The 24,272-nt window shown below is 49.4% G+C and overlaps 1 protein-coding gene across 1 annotated transcript in view; it reads left to right on the forward strand.

Moving 5' to 3' along the window:
* OGDH (oxoglutarate dehydrogenase) overlaps positions 1–24,272 on the forward strand; it is a 78,177-nt gene that overhangs the window by 14,999 nt on the left and 38,906 nt on the right. Inside the window, exons 3-4 of the mRNA XM_081244255.1 lie at positions 21,218–21,409; positions 23,189–23,291. Coding sequence (XP_081100381.1) covers positions 21,218–21,409; positions 23,189–23,291 — 295 coding nt within the window. The remainder of the gene's footprint in view (positions 1–21,217; positions 21,410–23,188; positions 23,292–24,272) is intronic.

Consider the following 24,272-nt stretch of genomic DNA (forward strand, 5'->3'; position numbering starts at 1 on the left):
GGTGCTGCTGCAGAAAGGAAGCCCACGGAAGGAAAGGCCCCGCAGGAAGCTCCTCTGTCCCCCTGTGCTCGGAACACCTGAAAACCAGTTCATGTGATTTCTGTATAAGTGACGTTGTAGATCAGTATGTTCACGTTGTTCTCTTGTGTTTGAAAGTCAATTCTGTGAAGGCGTCCTTCTAAATTCTCTGTGTTAACCGGTGAGGCTCTTCCTTAGAGCCTCTCTCTTCACACGTTTACTTGATACAGAGCGTGCCCAGTGGGAGAACTTCTTCACAGCATTTTGGCCAGTGATATTTATGGGTTTTGATGACTGTTCCTTGGTTTTCAGGTCAGGCAGCTGGCCCAGCAGAAGCTGGAGGGTAGATCCCCAAGTTGCTCAGACCCCTTGTGCCCCATGGCGGGGTGTGTGAAGGAGACAGTATGTGTGAGGTGCTCAGGGTCTGCGCAGAGGAAGGGCCCACCGGAGGCTGGCTGTCGTCACTGTTGATCTGGCTCTTTCCTTGTGAATTTTGGGGACTTGTTATCTAAAGGCAGCCTGCTTCCATTGGGCCCTTGAGCGTAAGCTTTACCCTTTTACCCTGAAGCACTAGTGACATTTAGATTGGGTACGTTTGACTGCGGGAGCCAGCAGCCCCGTTTCATCAGGAATGCCGCCTCTGGGTCTGAACCTCCTTGCCCAGCAAGGTTTCCATGGCAACCTGGAAGCTGCATTGCTCCATGAGCAAGATGAGACCTGGTTTCCTATGGGAGGAGATCTGCGGTGTGTTTCCCAAGACTGTAGACAAATGCACTGCCCGGAAAGAAGTGCCTCTGCCTGTGATGTCAGATATTAGTGGTTTCTGAAGACAGTTGCTACAAGGTTATCGCTCAAATAAACCTAGCTGAGAGGTTTCAGAATCAGACTTTCATCTTGTGTCCAGGCTGTCCCTTGCCTTCCTTTTCTCAGACGTAACCTCTTTATGGAACCAACCAAGTCTTCTTAAGTTATATTTGGTTTTGGGGAGAATAGCACGTGAGTGAGCTATTGCGAGTTAACAAGGATCTAGGTCGGGGAACGTCCGTGTGTGAATGCCTGGTGTCGCGGGAATGGGTTGCAGTGGGGAGGCACACTGTGGCTCTGTGGTGCAGAGCTCTGGAAAGTGGGGCTGAAAGCATCACAGTGGCTGTTACCATTATTAGTATTTGTATTAATATCGTTATCGTTATTGCTTAAAAAATTGTTTAAAAGACTTATTCTGTAGAGCAGTTTTAGGTTTATAGCAAAATTGAGGGGAAGGTACAGAGATTTGCCATGTACCCCCTGCCCCCCACATGCAGTCTCCCCGCCATCAACATCCCCCACCAGAGTTACAATATTTGTTATAATTGATGAACCTACATTGACGTGTCATCATCACCCAAAGCCCATAGTCTACATTAGGGTTCACTCTTGATGGCGTGCGTTCTGTGGTTTTGGACAAATACATAATGCCATGTATCACCATTATAGTATCATAGAGAGTATTTTCACTGCCCTAAAAATGCTCTGTGCTCCACCTATTCTTTTTTTTTTTTTTTTTTTTTTTTTTTGCAGTACTCGGGCCTCTCACTGTTGTGGCCTCTCCCATTGCGGAGCACAGGCTCCGGATGCGCAGGCTCAGCGGCCATGGCTCACGGGGCCAGCCGCTCTGCGGCATGTGGTATCTTCCTGGACCGGGGCACGAACCCGTGTCCCCTGCATCGGCAGGCGGACTCTCAACCACTGTGCCACCAGGGAAGCCCGCTCCACCTATTCTTGAAAAGGATTTTTATCACATGGTGTCGAGGAAGGTAACACTTGGGGGTTCTTAGGCTTCATGGGAGGGTCACCATGTCCATCTGTCCCAGGGATGAGGACAGCACAGTGAGAGGACTACTGACAGGCACAGAGGCAGCCTGCTGAGGAAGAATGCAGAGTGAGGATTGGGTCCCTGGGCTCCGCAGGTCAGAGCAAGCATCTCTTTAGCACCTCTTTGAGAGATTCTGCGGGGGATATGGGTAAAGGATCTCAAAAAAGGACTTTTCAGTTTAATACGAGAATACATGCAGGTTGGCGTCTTTGGGCCAGATTTTATGTGCTGGTTTCTGTTGTCAGGATTCTCCAGGGCACAGCGTCTCCTTGAGGGAGAGGGACAGGATGGTGTAAATCAGTGGACATTTACAATAGCAGTGTCCCTCCGCGGCCATCCCAGCAAAGTGGACTTGATCACCTCTCCAAGTTGAATTAGGCCCAATACCTATTGTATGCTCATTTTTTGAGGGACAGGATCCAGAGCTTTCATCAGATTTTCAAAGGCATTTGTGACCCACGGAAGGCCTTGGAAATCGTTGGCTTTATTAAGAATGCTTTGTTTGTGCTCTGTGTTAGAAAAAATAGTTTAGGGAGAGATAAAGAAAATTAGGTTTTAAGATTTAGATTGATCATCTTCCTGATCTCTCATTTCTGCATCAGATAAGGGATGTCAAATTCCTTGTCCTGAGAGTTGGTTCCCTCATCATTCTCTTCCCTCCCTTTGCAGAGGGCTTATGAGGAACTGCTAGGACTGAATTTTTTTGTGTCCAGCAGAAACAGCACAAATTTAGCATCTCCCCCTCCCTGCCCTTCCATGCTCTGCTTTCCTATTATTTTTTAAACTTTTTATGATGTTTTCAAACATACAATAGGAGTGTCCATTACAAATTGACACAGCATCTACCTCTACAAGGATCAGATTATGAGCTCTGTAGCTGCTGACCTCCAACACCCCCTGAAAGGAGTTCAGGGGGTGGAGATCAGGAATGAAGCACTCTGTGCTCTGGGAAAAGCTGGGAGAACAGGTCTTCAGATAGATATTTTCAGGAGAAGATTTTATGAGCCCAATTCTGTCATCTCCCTGTATCTAGAGAAGCACTAAAATCCTTCATGGTGCCGTCTGCTCCTTGAGACTAGCAGAAACCTTCTGCAAAAACTCTGTGCTCGATCGCATGGACTCCCCCTTCACCAAAATCACAAATACACTGACCTTCCCCCCCACCTCTTTAGAGCAGTTTCTCAGAGCTATCTGAAATGCTGTCTCCCGAGCTCTAGTCCTCATTTTGCCCCAAATAAAACTTAACTCACAACTCTCACGTTGTGCTTTTTTTTTCTTCCCCCAGTTGACAGGAGTGTGAAATGAACCTCTGTGAGGAGACCCATCATGCAACTTCACTAGCTCTCTGCAGTTTGCCAGTCTTTAGAAATCTATTCCTTCCCCACTTACTTTCTGTCATAAATGTATCTGAGTGTCTCTGTCAAGGGAATGGTTTCTTCACCACACCTAACAAAATTAACAAGATACTTCTCTAATACTATAATCTCATTCTCAGTCTACATTCAGCTGTTTGTGATTATCATAAAGCTGCCCTTTCACGTTTGACTTTATAATTTACTTTATAATTTTGTCGTATCCCTATTTTTAAAGAAAACTTTTAGGGCTTCCCTGGTGGCGCAGTGGTTGAGAGTCCGCCTGCCGATGCAGGGGACACGGGTTCGTGCCCCAGTCTGGGAAGATCCCACATGCTGCGGAGCGGCTGGGCCTGTGAGCCGTGGCCGCTGAGCCTGCGCGTCCGGAGCCTGTGCTCCGCAACGGGAGGGGCTGCAGCGGTGAGAGGCCCGCGTACAGCAAAAAAAAAAGAAAACTTTTATTTCTAAATGTTTAATGGTGAATGTTATGTTTGTGGTAGAGTAATCAAGCAGTTCAGGGGTGCAAGCCCCCAAGCGCTCCCCGTGCATCTGCACCCAGTTACCTGGCCGGCCCAGGGTCTGCCTTTGCACCCTGTCTCGCCGTCCCTCTGCTCTTCGTCCCTTGGCGTGGTCCTCTCCTAGACAGCCATCTCTTCCCCATCATTCTCTCCAGTCCGGCCTCTGCGCTCCAGTCTTAAACACCTTGTCAAGTGTAGCTCGCCCCTTGCCCCCCCTAGGACCATCAGCCAGGGCCTGTTCTGTCAGCATGCGAAGCCCTCCCTCATTAAGCTCTTGGCCATGTTGGGGACGAGTCAGATGGTGGCATCTTATTTTTATTTATGTCTTAAAAACAGAGTCAAAGCCAGATTGCCCTTCTTAGTGTTTCATACAGGCAGGTAATTGAGAGTTGGCTGAGCCCTCACCTGGCCCCTCCTGTGCAGCAGAGACAGGTGCCCGCCCTCACATCCACCCCCGCCACAGTCACAGCGTGGTGTCAGCCCTGTGGGGAGGACCCAGGGTCGGGCCCTGTGCCCTCTCCACCCTGTGGTGCCCTTTGTGCCCCTGCTCACTGGGCCACCACGGCCATGCTTGGTGCATCGGAGCTTCCTTCCCCTGCCTGGGCCTTCTGAGTGACCTCTGCCCACTTCCTAAAAGCCTGTCTTCCTCGTCTTGCTGACTGCGTCCATTTCCTCTCCTGCCTTCTGCGGGCCAGCTCACACGTGTAGTAACAGCTCTCTGGTCCAGTGTGGTCACCACAAGAGCTCTGTGTGGCGCACTCTCGGTCCCACCTCTCTGTGCTCGGCCATGCCACCCTTCTGGGCTGGGCACTTCTGCTTCTTCCTTCCATGCTCATGAAACACAGTGCTGTTATTTTCTGTAATTGATCCAGACAAGCAGAGCAGAAACAGACACACGTCGTCCCCAGTATGGGGTGGCACCGTTCCTTTTCATTCTGCAGCTTTGAAACTGCCTTGGCTGCACTTTAAAAACTCAGCCGCGGTTCGCCCTAGTTCTTTGCCGGCCTTGGGGAAAAGCACACATGTGGTATACTTCATGGGCTTTCAGTGATCGAGGCTGTTAAACCTCACTTTGAAGTTCCCCCTCCATACTCAGCTTCCTAAATCAGGATGAATCTCAACCCTGGTGACCTTTTGTGTTAAATCGACTAAACCAACTAAGAGCACCTTCTCTAACTTCAGTGTAGTATTTTACTCTTAAAGGATTTGTGTTTATACCGTCAGGGACATAAAATTGACACCTTTGGAAAGTGTAAGGGTCCTGAAGCAGTGCCTTCACCTTATGTGTGTAGCAGTTCGCAGCTCGTGATAGTTTTATTGGAGGACTGAGTCGACTGGCTGCCAGGAGGTATGAGTGTGCAGGGCCCGCTAGCTCGCGGGCCCGTGGGGACTTCAGTAAGCTGAGCACAGTTAGAATACAGAGTAAACCCCACCGGCTTCTGCAGGGACACGCCAGTTGTTCTGAGTTTTGAAGGGTAACGAAGGGGCCTGGCCAGGGACAGGGTGGCTGTACCCAGAAGAGGCACGTGTGAAGGCAGAGGGCTGCAGGGGCCCGGGAAGGGTCGGGGGGAACTCAGCGAGCACTTACAGAAGCTCTTGGGAGGCTCGGTGCCAGGAGCCCAAGGCAGCAAAGCGAAGACCAGCAGTTTGAGCTGCGACATACGTGGAGAGGCCCCGAGATCAAGCCGAAGGGTGTTGGCTTAGTTTGTGAAACGCTGTGGGAGTGTGGACCCCTGAGCAGTTGGCAGAAAGTGAGGGTGTCAGGCACTGATGGAGAGCTAACAGCCTGCAGTGGCCGGAGGGCGGGCTGGGAGTAAAGGCGTGCTGCATCTTTGGGAGCATGATTTTTTAATGACTATCCTTTTGTACTGTATTTTAAGCAAGAATCGTGGGTTTTTAAATGTCAGTGATAACCGGAGAGAGAGATCCAGAGCGACCTCAAGGGGAAGGTGGACACCAAGAGCAAGAAAGGAGCGAGTCAACCTCGGGGCCGGGGCAGCTCCTTTTTTTTTTTTTTTTTTTGGTCGCACCAGGTTTTAGTTGTGGCAGGTGGACTCTTTAGTTGTGGCATGTGAACTCTTAGTTGTGGCATGCATGTGGGATCTGGTTCCCTGACCAGGGATTGAACCCCTGCCCCCTGCGTTGGGATCGCAGAGTCTTATCCACTGCACCACCGGGGAAGTCCCTGGGGCAGCTCTTGAGAAGGGCACAGCGAGCTCTGCCCCAGCTGCCTGCCTGGCGCCTCCTCTCTGGGGAAAGAAAGAAGGAGCGCGTTGTCAGCCGGAGGTGTTCTTTGGGGCCTTTCCCAGAAAGGGGCTGTGGTGGTGATCACATTGTCAGCCCAGAGCCTCTAGGCCACTCACTCCCCGACTCCGCCTGTGCCAGACCCCCGCGAGGGGTCTGAAGGTCTGCTGGGCTCTGGGCTCTGCCGTCCGTGGGCAGGTTGTGAGTTTAGGGCCTTCTCTCTTAAGTTGTCGAGCCTCGCAGAGCCAGAATTCTCTCGGAGCCTGAGGCTTGGCTCAGCTGGGCTAGGTCCTCCAGGTGGGGCCATCCACTAGGCGCATGGGGACCAGATGCCCACTGTGGTCCCGCACAGCCACCCTTGAGAGTTGCAATTCTCGGTTGACAGAATGCACTGTTGGGTGCGGACAGCCAGACAGAGGGCAAGGGCTCTCACTTCCTGAGGAATGCCAGAAAAACTGTGCATGAGAGCCGTCACAGGCGTCCTGCATATAATATTTTCATGCAGTAAAAGTCTGGTTTCTATGAGCGTTTGTGTAATAAACCACCTCAAAACTTGGCAACTCGAAACACCACCAGTGAAGTCTTTCTCATGGTTCCCAGCTTCCATGTAGCTGAGGTTTGGCCAGGCTGCAGCCCCGCAAAGGACCCCCTCACATCTGGTGCTTGGTGCTAGCTACCCAGCAGGCCCTGCCATCAGCCAGGGGACCAGAGAGACTCCCTCACAAGTCCTCAGTGTAGCTCCAGGAGGAGAAGGGAGGAGAGGCTGCAGGCGCTGGATGCCCCACCCAGAACTCACACTGCCACTCCCACCCATGGCCTTGGTCAAAGCAAGTCTCAGGCCAGCCCCCAAGGGCTCACCTCCAGTGGAGGAGCCACATGGCCACTTCAGGGGGCCTTTTGTGGACCTGGGAGGACGTGTGGCCACTGGGCAGCCTACCACAGTCCTTTCTATAATGATCTGATGGGGCCACTGCCTTTAGTCTAGGGCAGAAACCCAGGGCGTATCATTCCTCTATCAGTAGATTCCTTAGAGCAGAGCTGAGGCAGCTTTTCTTCGCTAATCCCGTGTGTTTATTGACATTTTACCTGCACACCCATACAGAGAGAAGACAGTAGAACTTGTCTGGAGATGTTCTCTCACCTGTACTACACTGTGCTTTAAAAATAACAGCATCGCTCTAATCGAGCACAATTCATTTGGCTTCTCTGGCTGACGCATCCCCAAGCAGAACGCCCAAGTTTAACTGCTCCCAGTATAAATAGGTCTGTGGTGACAGGTCAGGCAGGCCCAGATCCTGGTGCCTCCTAGACGTGGTGGTGGGCAGTGAGCTGGGTCGGGACATGGCCCCGCCCGTCCTCAGCTGGGGACAGTTTGAGCAAGGCCCTGCCTGTGGTTGGAGGGGTCTGCAGCCCAGCACTATGCATGTCTTTCGAGACTGCCTAGCCCTGAAGCATTGTGCAGGGCTGTGGCTGTCCACCACGGGTCTTCTCGCCCCCTCACCCCGGGCATTGTCTCGTCGGGACATTTGGACAGTCCCACACGGTGTTTTCAGGAAAGGCATGGAGCCCAGCAGTTGGCACAGACAGGGCACACCAGGAGGGTTGTAGACACTGCCCTATGCAGGCTTTTCGTACACAGCACAGACATGAATCACTCAGCTCCACGCCATAGCTGGGCTGGTGTGCACAGAAAGCTAGGCGCTTAGGAAATAATTGCAGAATTTGCCAGCACACTTTCTAAGCTGGAAGAGCCCCTGTGCAGGGTGAGTAGGGAGACGTGCAGCCTCAGAGCAGTGCCAGCTCCCTCCAGGGCACTGGGGTCCTTGAGGAGCAGCACCTCCTCAAAGACAGCTGGCGCTGTCGGCCGCGAGTCACAGGTGACCATCCTTGGCTCAGGGAGCTGTTGCCTGTCCATTTATTTGACTGAATTAGCCTGAACCCGCCAAACCCTTGTTTGGCCATGCATGTGTTTTCCTTGGTCACTTGTTCCCTTGAATTTCACGTTTGTGGCAGTTAAAAAGCATTGTCAGTATCAGAACATAATGATATGGTTGTGACAGTGCTGGCATCTGACGTCCAGCCCTGGCAGTCATTAGTTTATCAACTGTGATGGCCTTTGAGCCTGGGGTTTGGTCCATTCAAGAGGTGGCCAGAGGCTGCCCCACCCCCTCCCCCGCGTGCTGTTTTGCATCAGGGTCCTTGGCAGGGCGCCCAGCAGAGGGTGGTGGTGGCTGCTAGCAGGTGACATCATGTTCTAGACCAGGGTGCATAATGCGGGTGGGTGGGGTTTGTTCCATAGCTGAGGTGGAGACGAAACAGCAGGGCATCTGAAGGGGACTTTGGACGAGAGAAGGTGGTCTGGCCAGTCCAGAACCCAGAGTCATAGAATTGAGCAGCTAGAATAAGCATGAGTAACCCTAGGGTTAAGCTTTGATCATCAGCTTCTTGAACAAATATGAGTATACCTACAGGTGCTTTTTTTTTTTTTTTTTGCGGTACGCGGGCCTCTCACTGTTGTGGCCTCTCCCGTTGCGGAGCACAGGCTCCAGACGCGCAGGCTCAGCGGCCATGGCTCACGGGCCCAGCTGCTCCGCGGCATGTGGGATCTTCCCAGACCGGGGCACAAACCCGTGTCCCGTGTATCGGCAGGCGGACTCTCAACCACTGCGCCACCGGGGAAGCCCTACTACATGTGCTTTTTAAGGTGTAAAAAGCTACACAAGTATAGGGGTGTCCTAAGTAAGTGCTCCCTACTTTTATAGGCAAGGAGTGAGGCACAGAGAGCTGAAGCGACTTCCCTGGCCCTTGCCCAGCCTGTAGGGGTCAGGACTGGGGCTCCCAACCCCCAGGAGCAGGCAGGCAGCAGGCAGGCCCACTCTGGTGAGCTCAGCCTGTGCATGGCCCTGGTAGGTCACACGATTGTATCTGACACACATCAGGGGACTTTGAGACGGGGTGGGGAAGGGTGCTTGGTAGCAGGTTTGCGACCCCTCCAAAGCCAAACCCTTCGTGAATAAGTCTCTGTCACGACCTTCACAGTCAGGAACTTGGCCCTGAGACTCTTGCGATCTGACAATCAACAGGGTAAAGTCTGCTTGCCTCCCTGAACCACTGACACCCGCGTCCCCTGGTTAGCACTCCCACACCCACCGAGGTCAGCGCCTTATCTGAGATGAGGACTCTGGACGGTCCACGGTCTTACAGCTGTCACCGCACCCACTGCTGCACCTGACACCCTGCCTAGCACAGCACTTTGCACCACACCTGACACCATACCTAGGACCACGCCAGACCGAGCACCTGGCATCCACCTCACATCACACCTAACACTGCATCTGATACCACCCCTAGAACCACAGCTAACACCCCCCCAGCACCACATTTGACATCCCAGGGAGCACAGCACCTAGCATCACACCTGACACCAGCCCTACCACTGCACCTGACATTGCATCTGACACCACACCCGTCAAGATGTCCGCCTTTGAAGGAGTCTGACCTGTCTGAACTGAACTCAGCAGGTGTGTTGAGCACTTACTATGTGCAAAGCACCGGACCAGCTTCCTTAGACGTTACAGAGGAGAAGGGATGTGTTTGCAGTTTTGAAGAGCTCCCTCTAACTGGGGAGAAGAGGACTGGCGGCGGCAGGGAGAGCCCGTTGGGGCTGTGAGAAGTCTGGGAGGTGTATGGGGGAGCATAGGAGCTGATGGCTTTTGAAAACAGACCTTCATATACTACAGTTAAATGCTTTTTTTTTTTTTTTTTTTTGTGGTATGTGGGCCTCTCACTGTTGTGGCCTCTCCCATTGCGGAGCACAGGCTCCGGACACCAGGCTCAACGGCCATGGCTCATGGGCCAAGCCGCTCCGCGGCATGTGGGATCTTCCCAGACCGGGGCACGAACCCGTGTCCCCTGCATCGGCAGGCGGACTCTCAACCAATGCGCCACCAGGGAAGCCCCAGTTAAATGCTTTTAGTTATCTAAAATTAAATGTAAGAATTCTGGTTTCACTTCACCCAGAATGTTATACTTATTTGTACTTGAAATCTATCATGTTTTGGTTTAAGTCATTTCAGCAACAAGTTGATGACCTTAAACCCATTCATGGGAGGTGGGTGGCCGGCCTGCACCTCCGTTGATGGGCCAGGGCCGCTTGCCTCTATGGCACGGAGGCCGCGAAGCTCCACATGCAGGGGGCTTGTGGGACCGCACAGGCGTCCTCTTCTTGAAGTTTTCTCTTCATTTGGGAAAGGGCCCACTGACCAGTCACTTCAGCCTCGTGGTCACCTGTCCCTGCAGCGGGTCTGCAGACACTTGGTTCTGGCAGCAGGGAAGCTGCTGCTGGGGAGAGAACCAGAACTGGCAGCAGGTAGACATACGGGTAAACAAAGCCTCAAGTTCAGATGTGTGCAAATGAGGGCTTCGATTATCAGAAGGGGAACCCTCTCCAGATAGTGACAGAGCCACAGTTTGAAGATGACGCGGGTCAGTGTGTGGAGAGGGGATGAGCGCCCCAGGCAGCAAGAGTGGGGGAGGTGCAGGCTAACTCCGGAAGGCGGAAGCCAGTTCAGGTGTCACGAGGGGAGGGGTGGAAGAGGCATCTTGGAGAAGATGCTGGAGGGAGAGAAGCTCGGCCTCTGAAGGGCGGTGAAACCTGCAAGCCAAAAAAAATGACCTTCATTTTCACAGCCTTTTTTTTTAAATCAACTTTTTTTTGAGGTCTGACTTACATGAAAATTTACCAGTTTTAAGCTGCGGTGCGAGGGTTTTGCAAAGTGTATGCCGCCAGGAACTTTCTGTCACCCACGTGTGCAAACTGATCGGATCTGGTGGAAGGGGGCTTGCTGTATGTTGGGGTGGGCTCCTTGGCCGGGCCCTCATCTGAGTGCAGGTACCCACACCTGCCCAGAGCGTGCGGGGGAGGGCCTACCGGAGCTGCAGGGAAGCTGAGCTGCGGTGTGCGCAGCGGGGGTGAATTACGGGACAGGAGGAAGCTGCATTCCTGGCATATTCTTTCCCAGTGGTTCCCAGCTCTCTGCAATACTGGTAGGAACCAGTTTTTTCTGACCGCCTCCAGCTTGAGCAGAATTTCAGTCTGTGTTGCTGTCCTCAGCCAATTGAAAATCACCTGGAGTTTTATCCCAAGCACAAAAGAAGGTCAGAGAGAGGAGGCCCGATGACTGCGATTTCCCTCCCCACCCCACCGCCAGCCAGGGGCCTGGCCAGCGCCCGCGCCCTCTGGGTGTCAGCCCTGGAAATCCTTTGATTTTATTATTTGCTGGCTTTGGCAAGGGTAAGCCAGCCTGAGAGATGCTGTTTATTTAAGGGTTGCTCTGTCTTACTTAACCTGTTATCCCTGCCTGGTGACCACTCTGTGTCAATCCTGCCTGCCCGAACCTCTCCCCAGGAGGCTGTAGTTGGCATTCCAGGTGCTTGGCACATCAGTGTGGTAACTACTCCTACCTCTGTGGCTGCCACTACTGTTCTTGTTATTCAAAGCTGATTTTTCTAAAGAGAGGTGAACTTGTGTTTTTTGCGATGCCTTTTGGCTCTGGGTCTGTCAGCAGCTGGTGCCCGTCAGGGTGAGGGGTCGGCGTGCAGCCAGGGGACCCCCTCGATCCAAGGTCTCGTCGTTGGGCGACAGCCGCTGCATTTCTACACATTTCTTCATGAGTTCTGTGGGGAAGAAGACAGTGTTTAAGGCTTGAAGAAAGTTGGGATCCTGTGTGCTGCTCTCCAGAGACTACTTGGTTTCCGGGTCATGCCCTGGCCTTCAGCCCCCCTGCAGCCCCAGGGTATGTGTCCAGAGCAGGACTTGGCGTGGACACACGTAAGGGTGGGGACGCCAGTGCTAGAGCCCGCTGGGGGCAAAGCAGAAACTAGATCAGGTTTTACAAGGCAGGAACAGCGTGCTGCTGGTTCTTGCCGTGCAGGGCTGGGCTGACTCCTGCCGCGTCCCCTGCCCTATCAGCGGGGCTCCTTTTAGTCCAGGCCCTCGGTTACTGGAGGTATGGGTGGGGGCCAGGGAGAGCCCTGGGCCAGAGCTGCTCCCAGAATGCGTGGAGCTTGCATGGCCTGCTGTACAAGCTCACAGAGTCAGAAATGTTTGGGGGTGTCCAGCGTGTCTGCTCCTTAGGCCTTTGTAAGGAACCAGGTGGTGCCGAGCTTGGGGCAGCCTTACCTTGCCCAAGGCTGCTGATACTGAGGCATCCGCTCCTTTCTCTCACAAGAGTAAGTCAGTTGCTTTCTCTGGTGGGCATACTGCTTTTACCCCTGTTAGAGGACTCAGAGGGAGAGAATGGTCTTGGTGTTCCAAGCCCTGGATGTAGCTTGCCCCTGGTTGTCAGGTCACGTGATGCGAGGTACTCTGCAGTCGGTGTTACGGCCTTTGCCAAAAGAGAACCCCAGAGCTCCCTTCTACCATCAGCTGACATGCTGAAAATTAACCAGAAAGGTAAAGACAGTAAAACCTTGAATAGTGAGATATGTTAAAACATTTAAAGATGGTTCTTGAGACAGAATTCACATGTAAAAATTGTACAATTCTGGTTGTTAGTATATTCACCGTGTTGTACTATCCTCTCCCTAATAGTTTGATTTTTTTAATTAATCTTTTTGAATACGAAAGGACTATGTTCTTATTGTAGAATGATATAAACATTCTGGAAAGCTCCCCTCAGAAACACTTTTAGTGAGAGGCCGGGCTGCCCTGTGTGACGCTCCAGGCCTGTGCACATTCCAGGGGTTCGTGACTGGCGGCAGCATGCAGCCCTCCCTCGGACCGTCCAAGTCAGTACGTCTACATGTCATAAAGAGCCTGCCTGAAAAAGCCAGAAGACCTTCAGGCTTCAGGACCAGTCTCAAGGTTTCTGCCCAGACATAGATAGACCCATTCGCTATCTGCCCAAGCTCCCAGACGAGCCCATCTGGACAACATCTTGGTAGCACTTAACTGGGAGGGCGAACAAAAATCTAGTGAAGTTTCTCCTCTCCAGATTTTTCAAGAAGTCTAACCAGGTCTTCTGGGTAAGATGGCGGAAGAGTAAGACGCGGAGATCACCTTCCTCCCCACGGATACACCAGAAATACAGCTACACGTGGAACAACTCCTACAGAACACCTACTGAATGCTGGCAGAAGACCCCAGACCTCCCAAAAGGCAAGAAACTCCCCACATACCTGGGTAGGGCAAAGCGGAGAGATTCCCGCACAGAGGATCGGTGCCGAGCGGCACTCACCAGCCCGAGAGGCTTGTCTGCTCGCCCGCCAGGGCGGGCGGCGCTGGAAGCTGAGGCTCGGGCTTCGGTCAGAGCACAGGGAAAGGACTGGGGCTGGCGGCGAGAACTCAGCCTGAAGGGGGCTAATGTGCCACAGCTAGCCGGCAGGGAGTCCGGGAAAACTCTGGAGCTGCCGAAGAGGCAAGAGACTTTTTCTTCCCTCTTGGTTTCCTGGTGCGCGAGGAGAGGGGATTAAGAGCGCTGCTTAAAGGGGCTCCACAGACGGGCGCGAGTCACAACTGAAAGCGCGGAGCCCAGTGACGGGCGTGGGACGCTGGGGCTGCTGCTGCCGCCGCCAAGAAGCCTGTGTGCGAGCACAGGTCACTGTCCACACCACCCTTCCGGAAGCCTGTGCAGCCCGCCACTGCCGGGGTCCCGGGATCCAGGGGCGGCTTCCCTGGGAGAACGCACGGCGCACCTCGGGCTGGTGCAACGTCACACCGACCTCTGCCGCTGCAGGCTCGCCCCGCACTCCGTGCCCCTCCCTCCCGCCCGGCCTGAGTGAGCCAGAGTCCCCGAAGAGGCTGCTCCTTTAACCCTGTCCTGTCTGAGCGAAGAACAGACGCCCTCCGGCGACCTACACGCAGAGGCGGGGCCAAATCCAAAGCTGAGACCCAGGAGCTGTGAGAACAAAGAAGAGAAAGGGAAACCTCTCCCAGCAGCCTCAGAAGCAGCGGATTAAAGCTCCACAATCAACTTGATGTACCCTGCATCTGTGGAATACATGAATAGACAACAAATCATCCCAAATTGAGGAGCCAGGAGTCAGTGCTGTGCCTCTGAGGTGGGAGAGCCAACTTCAGGACACTGGTCCACAAGAGACCTCCCAGCTCCACATAATATCAAACGGCGAAAATCTTCCAGAGATCTCCATCTCAACACCAGCACCCAGCTTCACTCAACGACCAGCAAGCTACAGTGCTGGACACCCTATGCCAAACAACTAGCAAGACAGGAACACAACGCCACCCATTAGCAGAGAGGTGGCCTGAAATCATAAAAAGTCCGCAGACACCCCAAAACACACCACCAGACGTGTACCTGCCCACCAGAAAGACAAGATCCAGCCTCATTCACCAGAACACAGGCACTAGTACCTTCCACCAGGAAGCCTACACAACCCACTAAACCAACCTTAGCCACTGGGGACAGACACCAAAAACATCGGGAACTACGAACCTGCAGCCTGCAAAAAGGAGACCCCAAACACAGTAACATAAGCAAAATGAGAAGACAGAAAAACACACAGCAGGAGAAGGAGCAAGATAAAAACCCACCAGACCTAACAAATGAAGAGGTAATAGGCAGTCTACCTGAAAAAGAATTCAGAATAATGATGGTAAAGATGATCCAAGATTCTATTTCCCAGATCCAAAATCTTGGAAATAGAATAGACAAAATGCAAGAAACAGTTAACAAGGACCTAGAAGAACTAAAGATGAATCAAGCATCGATTAAAAACACAATACATGAAATAAAAAATACTCTAGATGGGATCAATAGCAGAATAACTGAGGCAGAAGAACGGATAAGTGAGGTGGAAGATAAAATAGTGGAAATAACTGATGCAGAGCAAAATAAAGAAAAAAGAATGAAAAGAACAGAGGACAGTCTCAGAGACCTCTGGGACAACATTAAACGCACCAACATTCGAATTATAGGGGTTCCAGAAGAAGAAGAGAAAAAGAAAGGGACTGAGAAAATATTTGAAGAGATTATAGTTGAAAACTTCCCTAATATGGGAAAGGAAATAGTTAATCAAGTCCAGGAAGCACAGAGAGTCCCATACAGAATAAATCCAAGGAGAAATACGCCAAGACACATATTAATCAAACTGTCAAAAATTAAACACAAAGAAATCATATTAAAAGCAGCAAGGCAAAAACAACAAATAACACACAAGGGAATCCCCATCAGGATAACAGCTGATCTCTCAGCAGACACTCTACAAGCCAGAAGGGAGTGGCAGGACATAATTAAAGTGATGAAAGAGAAAAACCTGCAACCAAGATTACTCTACCCAGCAAGGATCTCATTGAGATTTGATGGAGAAATTAAAACCTTTACAGACAAGCAAAAGCTGAGAGAGTTCAGCACCACCAAACCAGCTTTACAACAAATGCTAAAGGAACTTCTCTAGGCAAGAAACACAACGAAGGAAAAGACCTACAATAATGAACCCAAAACAATTAAGAAAATGGGAATAGGAACATACATATCGATAATTACCTTAAATGTAAATGGACTAAATGCTCCCACCAAAAGACACAGATTGGCTGAATGGATACAAAAACAAGACCCATATATATGCTGTCTACAAGAGACCCACTTCAGACCTAGAGACACATACAGACTGAAAGTAAGGGGATGGAAAAAGATATTCCATGCAAATGGAAACCAAAAGAAAGCTGGAGTAGCAATTCTCATATCAGACAAAATAGACTTTAAAATAAAGACTACTAGAAGAGACAAAGAAGGACACTACATAATGATCAAGGGATCGATCCAAGAAGAAGATATAACAATTGTAAATATTTATGCACCAAACATAGGAGCACCTCAATACATAAGGCAAATACTAACAGCCATAAAAGGAGAAATCAACAGTAACACAATCATAGTAGGGGACTTTAACACCCCACTTTCACCAATGGACAGATCTTCCAAAATGAAAATAAATAAGGAAACACAAGCTTTAAATGATACATTAAACAAGTTGGACTTAATTGATATTTATAGGACATTCCATCCAAAAACAACAGAATACACATTTTTCTCAAGTGCTCATGGAACATTCTCCAGGATAGATCATATCTTGGGTCACAAATCAAGCCTTGGTAAATTTAAGAAAATTGAAATTGTATCAAGTGTCTTTTCTGACCACAATGCTATGAGACTAGATATCAATTACAGGAAAAGAGCTGTAAAAAATACAAACACATGGAGGCTAAACAATACACTACTTAATAACGAAGTGATCACTGAAGAAATCAAAGAGGAAATTAAAAAATACCTAGAAACAAATGACAATGGAGACACGACGACCCAAAACCTATGGGATGCAGCAAAAGCAGTTCTAAGAGGGAAGTTTATAGCAATACAATCCCACCTTAAGAAACAGGAAACATCTCGAATAAACAACCTAACCTTGCACCTAAAGCAATTAGAGAAAGAAGAACAAAAACACCCCAAAGTTAGCAGAAGGAAAGAAATCATAAAAATCAGATCAGAAATAAATGAAAAAGAAATGAAGGAAACGATAGCAAAGATCAATAAAACTAAAAGCTGGTTCTTTGAGAAGATAAACAAAATGGATAAACCATTAGCCAGACTCATCAAGAAAAGAAAGGAGAAGACTCAAATCAATAGAATTAGAAATGAAAAAGGAGAAGTAACAACTGACACTGCAGAAATACAAAAGATCATGAGAGATTACTACAAGCAACTCTATGCCCATAAAATGGACAACCTGGAAGAGATGGACAAATTCTTAGAAATGCACAACCTGCCAAGGCTGACTCAGGAAGAAATAGAAAATATGAATAGACCAATCACAAGCACTGAACTTGAAACTGTGATTAAAAATCTTCCATCAAACAAAAGCCCAGGACCAGATGGCTTCACAGGCGAATTCTATCAAACATTTAGAGAAGAGCTAACACCCATCCTTCTCAAACTCTTCCAAACAATATCAGAGGAAGGAACACTCCCAAACTCATTCTACGAGGCCACCATCACCTTGATACCAAAACCAGGCAAGGATGTCACAAAGAAAGAAAACTACAGGCCAATATCACTGATGAACATAGATGCAAAAATCCTCAACAAAATACTAGCAAACAGAATCCAACAGCACATTAAAAGGATCATACACCATGATCAAGTGGGGTTTATTCCAGGAATGCAAGGATTCTTCAATATACGCAAATCAATCAATGTGATACACCATATTAACAAGTTGAAGGAGAAAAACCATATGATCATCTCAATAGATGCAGAGAAAGCTTTCGACAAAATTCAACACCCATTTATGATAAAAACCCTGCAGAAAGTAGGCATAGAGGGAACTTTCCTCAACATCATAAAGGCCATATATGACAAACCCACAGCCAACATTGTCCTCAATGGTGAAAAACTGAAACCATTTCCACTAAGATCAGGAACAAGACAAGGCTGCCCACTCTCACCACTCTTATTCAACTTAGTTTTGGAAGTTTTAGCCACAGCAATCAGAGAAGAAAAGGAAATAAAAGGAATCCAAATTGGGAAAGAAGAAGTAAAGCTGTCACTGTTTGCAGATGACATGATACTATACATAGAGAATCCTAAAGATGCTACCGAAAAACTACTAGAACTAATCAATGAATTTGGTAAAGTAGCAGGATACAAAATTAATGTACAGAAATCTCTGGCATTCCTGTACACTAATGATGAAAAATCTGAAAATGAAATCAAGAAAACACTCCCATTTACCATTGCAACAAAAAGAATAAAATATCTAGGAATAAACCTACCTAAGGAGACAAAAGACTTGTATGCAGAAAATTATAAGACACTGATGAAAGAAATTAAAGATGATACAAATAGATGGAGAGATATACCATGCTCCTGGATTGGAAGAATCAATATTGTGAAAATGACTCTACTACCCAAAGCAATCTACAGATTCAATGCAATCCCTATCAAACTACCACTGGCATTTTTCACAGAACTAGAACAAAAAATTTCAAAATTTGTTTGGAAAAACAAAAGACCCCGAATAGCCAAAGCAATCTTGAGAACGAAAAACGGAGCTGGAGGAATCAGGCTCCCTGACTTCAGACTATACTACAAAGCTACAGTAATCAAGACAGTGTGGTACTGGCATAAAAACAGAAAGATAGATCAGTGGATCAGGATAGAAAGCCCAGAGATAAACCCACGCACATATGGCCAACTTATCTTTGATAAAGGAGGCAGGAATGTACAGTGGAGAAAGGACAGCCTCTTCAATAAGTGGTGCTGGGAAAACTGGATAGGGACATGTAAAAGTTTGAGATTAGATCATTCCCTAACACCATACACAAAAATAAGCTCAAAATGGATTAAAGACTTAAATATAAGGCCAGAAACTATCAAACTCTTAGAGGAAAACATAGGTAGAACACTCTATGACATAAATCACAGCAAGATCCTTTTGGACCCACCTCCTAGAGAAATGGAAATAAAAACAAAGATAAACAAATGGGACCTAATGAAACTTCAAAGCTTTTGCACAGCAAAGGAAACCATAAAGAAGACCAAAAGACAACCCTCAGAATGGGAGAAAATATTTGCAAATGAAGCAACTGACAAAGGATTAATCTCCAAAATTTATAAACAGCTCATGCAGCTCAATAGCAAAAAAACAGACAACCCAATCCAAAAATGGGCAGAAGACTTAAATAGGCATTTCTCCAAAGAAGATATACAGACTGCCAACAAACACATGAAAGAATGCTCAACATCATTAATCATTAGAGAAATGCAAATCAAAACTACAATGAGATATCATCTCACACCAGTCAGAATGGCCATCATCAAGAAATCTAGAAACAATAAATGCTGGAGAGGGTGTGGAAAAAAGGGAACACTCTTGCACTGCTGGTGGGAATGTGAATTGGTACAGCTACTATGGAGAACAGTATGGAGGTTCCTTAAAAAACTAAAAATAGAACTAGCATATGACCCAGCAATCCCACTACTAGGCATATACCCTGAGAAAACCATAATTCCAAAAGAGACATGTACCAAAATGTTCATTGCAGCTCTATTCACAATAGCCCGGAGCTGGAAACAACCTAAGTGTCCATCATCGGATGAATGGATAAAGAAGATGTGGCACATATATACAATGGAATATTACTCCGCCATAAAAAGAAACGAAACTGAGCTATTTGTAATGAGGTGGATAGACCTAGAGTCTGTCATACAGAGTGAAGTAAGTCAGAAAGAGAAAGACAAATACCGTATGCTAACACATATATACGGAATTGAAAAAAAAAAAAAAAGTCATGAAGGACCTAGGGGCAAAACGGGAATAAAGACACAGACCTACTTGAGAATGGACTTGAGGATATGGGGAGGGGGAAGGGTAAGCTGTGACAAAGCGAAAGAGAGGCATGGACATATATACACTACCAAACGTAAGGTAGATAGATAGTGGGAAGCAGCCACAGAGCACAGGGAGATCAGCTCGGTGCTTTGTGACCGCCTGGAGGGGTGGGATGGGGAGGGTGGGAGGGAGGGAGATGCATGAGGGAAGGGATGTGGGAACAGATGTATATGTATGACTGATTCACTTTGTTATAAAGCAGAAACTAATTAAAAAAAAAAAAAAAAAAAAGAAGTCTAACCAGAGTTTATTGACAGAAGAATCTTAGAAACTGGAAAATGCATGGCAGAGAAGAAAGACAATGTTTTCACGTTTCTAAACTCTCTGAGTTTTAATATATATTTTTTGGCAATGGAATTTTATTCTTAGTTTCTCTGACCTCTAAAATTTTATTTTAAGCTTCACGTCTTTGTATGAGATAAACTATTATAGTTCACAGTGTCTATGCAGATTATAAATTGAATCAGGGAATTCCCTGGCGCTCCAGTGGTTAGGACTCCGAACTTCCACTGCAGGGGGCACAGTTTCAATCCCTGGTCGGGAAACTGAGATCCCACAAGCCGCACAACATGGCCAAAAAAAAAGAAAAGAAAAAATTGAATCAAATACAAAGGAGCCAAAAATAATAGGAAGAGGAGTTAGTTCACATTAGCACAAAGGAAGTTGAAACCAGTAGTAATACCAGTTACTACCAGTAATGCCAACTGCCTACCAGATTGTGTGCTAAATGCCTTTAGTCTTTACAAAAAAAAAACCTATGAAGAATATATAGATTTTTTTTGTCCTTATCTTACGGATGAAAAAACTGAGCACAGAAATTTAGGTTATTTGCTAAGATCTCAGAGCTCAGATTTGAGGTTCTGCCTCTGACTGCACATCCTGAGCCCTTAGTGACAAGACTATTTCTGTAGGGGTCAGTGGGGATGCTTCAGGCTTCACAGGTCCGAGCTCCGGGCTGCCTCTTACATAAAGTCCCTGATTCTGTTTGGGGTTTTTTTGGTTTTGTTCTTAACATTTATTTACTTATTTGTTTGCACCGGGTCTTAGTTGCGGCAGGTGGGCTCCTTAGTTGCGGCTTGCCGGCTCCTCAGCCACGGCGCATGGGCTCCTTAGTTGCGGCATGCAAACTCTCAGTTGCAGCATGCGTGTTGGGATCTAGTTCCCCAACCAGGGCTCAAACCTGGGCCCCCTGCGTTGAGGGCATGGAGTCTTAGCCACTGTGCCACCAGGGAAGTCCCCCTGATTCTGTTTCGTGTCCGGAGAGAAAGCACAAGCAGGCAGGCCTGGGCTTCAAAAGCTGTGCCACACGTCTGGGGTCTGGAAAGCGGATCTAAATGCACTCAGTTCCCCTCAGGAGGCCCAGTTGGGGTTTGAGGGCCTGGGGCAGCTACAGCCCTACAGGCAGGAGGGCCACGAGCATTGGTCTCCGGATGACTAGGCAGGGAACAGATGGGGCAGGAAGGCCTCTGTTCACCTGCCTCCTGGGCTGCCTGCCATGGAAGCAGTTGGCAGCCACAAGCCAGGCAGAGCTGCTCGGCCTTGGGCCTTGGGGGTTTTGGTGGGAGGGCATCTGCGTCGTAGGGTTGGGGTGAGGAGGCGCATCTGAGGGAATGATGGAAGCAGGGGCCCAGCCTCTGAGAGAGCCACCCTCTGGGGGCAGAAGCAGGCTGTCCAGAGTAGGAAGAAGTTGACCCAACCGGGCTACTGGTAGATGGGCATAATTGAGACTTACCTGCCAAGAGCAGTTCTCTTTTTGGCTAAAAATGACTCCTAGGCCTTAGGGGAGCAACGGAGTGACATGTGTGTTCCTTCTTTGTCTTCAGTCGTGGGACATTTTTTTCCGAAACACCAACGCCGGAGCACCCCCGGGCACCGCCTACCAGAGCCCACTCCCCCTGAGCCTGGGCTCCCTGTCAGCTGTGGCTGGAGCGCAGCCCCTGGTGGAGGTTCGGCCCAACGTGGACAAGCTGGTGGAGGATCACCTGGCAGTGCAGTCTCTCATCAGGGCCTACCAGGTAAGGTGGCAGCGGCCAGCCATCCGTGACAGGGTGCCCCGCTGACCCCGTGAGGGTTGTCGCTTAACTTTCACCGCCACCACACACTGGGCGCTCTCTCTCCCTGCTCTGGGCTGGAGGGAGGCCAAAATGACATATGACAAGAGGCAAGGAGCGCAGGCAGTCTCACCCTGTTTGAGCAGGTCCTCTGCCACCTTTAGCACCTGCCCTTATTTCCCCCCATAGGTTGGCAAGAATGATTTGTAAGCAGGGAAACGCAGTCAGTGCCCGGGCGTCAGGGGAAGTGCCGATCCCCAGGAGGGAGCAGGGACCGGGAGGCGTGTGCTGCTCCCCTTCTCAGTTGCTAGGGCCCATACGCAATAAGAGAAGATGAACCTGTAGGGTTTGGGGACAGAAGCAGAGCCCATGGAAGCAGGGAGAGGCAGGTGAGGGGCAGCTGAGCCTGCAGAGGGGCCACCTCTCCAGGAGCATTCCGGTCAGTGGTCAGCCCCGTTGGAGGAGGCTCATGCAGAACCAAGGGCTCCCATGGCCTTTCTCAGAGCCCAGAAGCCCCTTCCAGGATATCCGCCTGGCGTGGAGAAGAGCCCAAAATTCAGACCTTACCACCTGGTCTGTGAGTAGTTCTCAGGAGGAAAGGAGGAGAAATCGGGCCCGGGGGGGCCCTTCTGGGAGCTCCCAGGACCGGGGCTCCCCTGCTGCCTCTTCTGGCATTGCTGCAACGTAGCGGGGGTGTCACACCACAGAGTTCTCTCTCCAACGTTCTCCTTCCTGGAAACGGCCGTATGGACCATTCCCCTCCGCCCATGGGGCCAGTTGCCACAGGTGTCAGGACGGGTAGCACAGGGTGGGTCTGTCCTGTTGGAGCCTGGTAAGTCGGGCTCTCTCCCCAGGGTAAATGACGAGACGCACGCCGTTCACAGTGGGCGTTTCTGCAGAAAGAGGAACAGTTGGTGTGTGCTGACCACTGCCTGACTCATTCAGCCTCAGTCATTTCTGTTGGTCTTTAAGTGACTTCTCAGCAGCTGCTCCCCTTCCCAAATTGTTAGCAAGAAACAGTGGATAAAGTATCCAAGACTTAAACAAAATTGGAAGGGATTTTCCGTGTCTTTTTGCTTTTAAACGGTTCAGATCAGGCACTGAGGTCCCTGTTGTAGCTGTCTGCTGTTGTGCCCGCTGTGCCCTGACCCACGCAGCAGGGCCACACCCACACCTTCCTTAGGGACTTCTGCGTGTACTAAGCTGAGTGGTCTTCGCACTGGAGCTAAAGTCCCCAGCATATCCCATTTCTGTTTATCCAGGAAAACTGTGTAAGGATCCCGAGAAATGGGTCCTTTTAGACTGACAGGTTTATCAAAACCTGAGGATCTTATCCTCTTTTTATAAAAGTGCATTTATGTACAATAGTGCTTTAAAACAAACTATTGTAAGGCTTTTTACAAACTGACTTTGTTGTTTGGGTTCATTGGCGCTCTCAGGGAAAGGTTTGACCAAGTGCAACTTTTACCCCTCGCCACAGCCCACAGGACCTGCTTAATGACTGCTTGTATTATTGCTTCCAGGTCAGGGGTCACCACATTGCAAAACTTGATCCTCTCGGAATTAGTTGTGTAAATTTTGATGATGCTCCAGTAACTGTTTCTTCAAACGTGGGTGAGAATTAATCTGTAAACACTAATTTTAATGTAATTTTACTTTTTTTTTTTTTTTACCCCTTCCCTCTTTTTTTTCTCCTGTCCTTTTGTGTGTGTCCTTCCCTCTCCATCGCTGGCCCATTCGTAGATACGAGGGCACCATGTAGCACAGCTGGACCCCCTGGGAATTTTGGATGCTGATCTGGACTCCTCCGTGCCCGCTGATATTATCTCATCCACAGACAAACTTGGTGAGGGTCTGAGAGCAGCCAGCGCTGCGCTGCGTGGCTCCTCTCTCTGTGTCCCAGCCTGTGGCAGCCAGGACGTCCACAGGCGGAAGGGAAAGACTCTTAAGTTTCCTTCGTTCTGATCACTTGACATTTATGTCATGTAGCCTTAGTGTGTTTTGGGCAAGTTATTTTTATCTCAGCTTTTCAGCCAGATCGTATGAGCTCAATTGTCTGAGTCTCAAAATTGGAAAGTAAAATTTGGGGGCAGAAAAGTTTTGTGGCACAGAGAAAAAGATGACCCACCCAGGCAGGCGGGTCAGAAGATATTCCAGAGACCAGCTCGTCTGGCTTCGGTTTCCAGATCTCAGGGCAGTGCTGCCCCAGACCGGGCACTGCTCAGGACCCTTGTCACACACTGTCTGCTCTGAAGCATGGTGTGGTCTGCCTTTGACAGGGCGAATTCCAGAGCAGGTGGTGCAGTTTGGGTGTCTCGATTCTCAAATGCCGGTGATCATACTGAGGAAACTTGGGAAGGCGTCCCCGCGTGCAGGGAGGCGCACGCGGTGCACAGGCGCTTGTAGTCCCGCTCACTGGGCCCCCTCTGTCTTGAGCAGAGGGGCGTGGCTGGGCTCACACCTGCGGTTGCTTTCTCAAGTTAACCTGCTCTAAGTCACCGTGCTGCTAACCTGTGCTACAGAAATGACGATGTGACTAATTTTTAAATGGCCAGGTTGTTTTCGAGAAACACTGTGCATGCTAATAAAACTGATGATTACCTTCCTGCCTAACGCTGCTCTTTGGGAGGGGATGAAATTGCCTCCTGAATAACAGTCACTAACGCTTTGTGGTGCCCACATGCCCTTAGAGGCGTGTCCGAGTTGTGACGTGGGGGGTCAGGCGCTAGTTAGGTAAGGCTGGATTTCAAACAGTGTTGGCCCCGGGATTGCTGTTAGAGGTTTGTCTCTGCTCTGTCTTCATTTCAGAAACACTCCTAGGTAATAC

Source organism: Mesoplodon bidens (genome assembly GCF_964165515.1).
Source record: "Mesoplodon bidens genome assembly, chromosome: 9".
NCBI classification, from domain to species: domain Eukaryota; kingdom Metazoa; phylum Chordata; class Mammalia; order Artiodactyla; family Ziphiidae; genus Mesoplodon; species Mesoplodon bidens.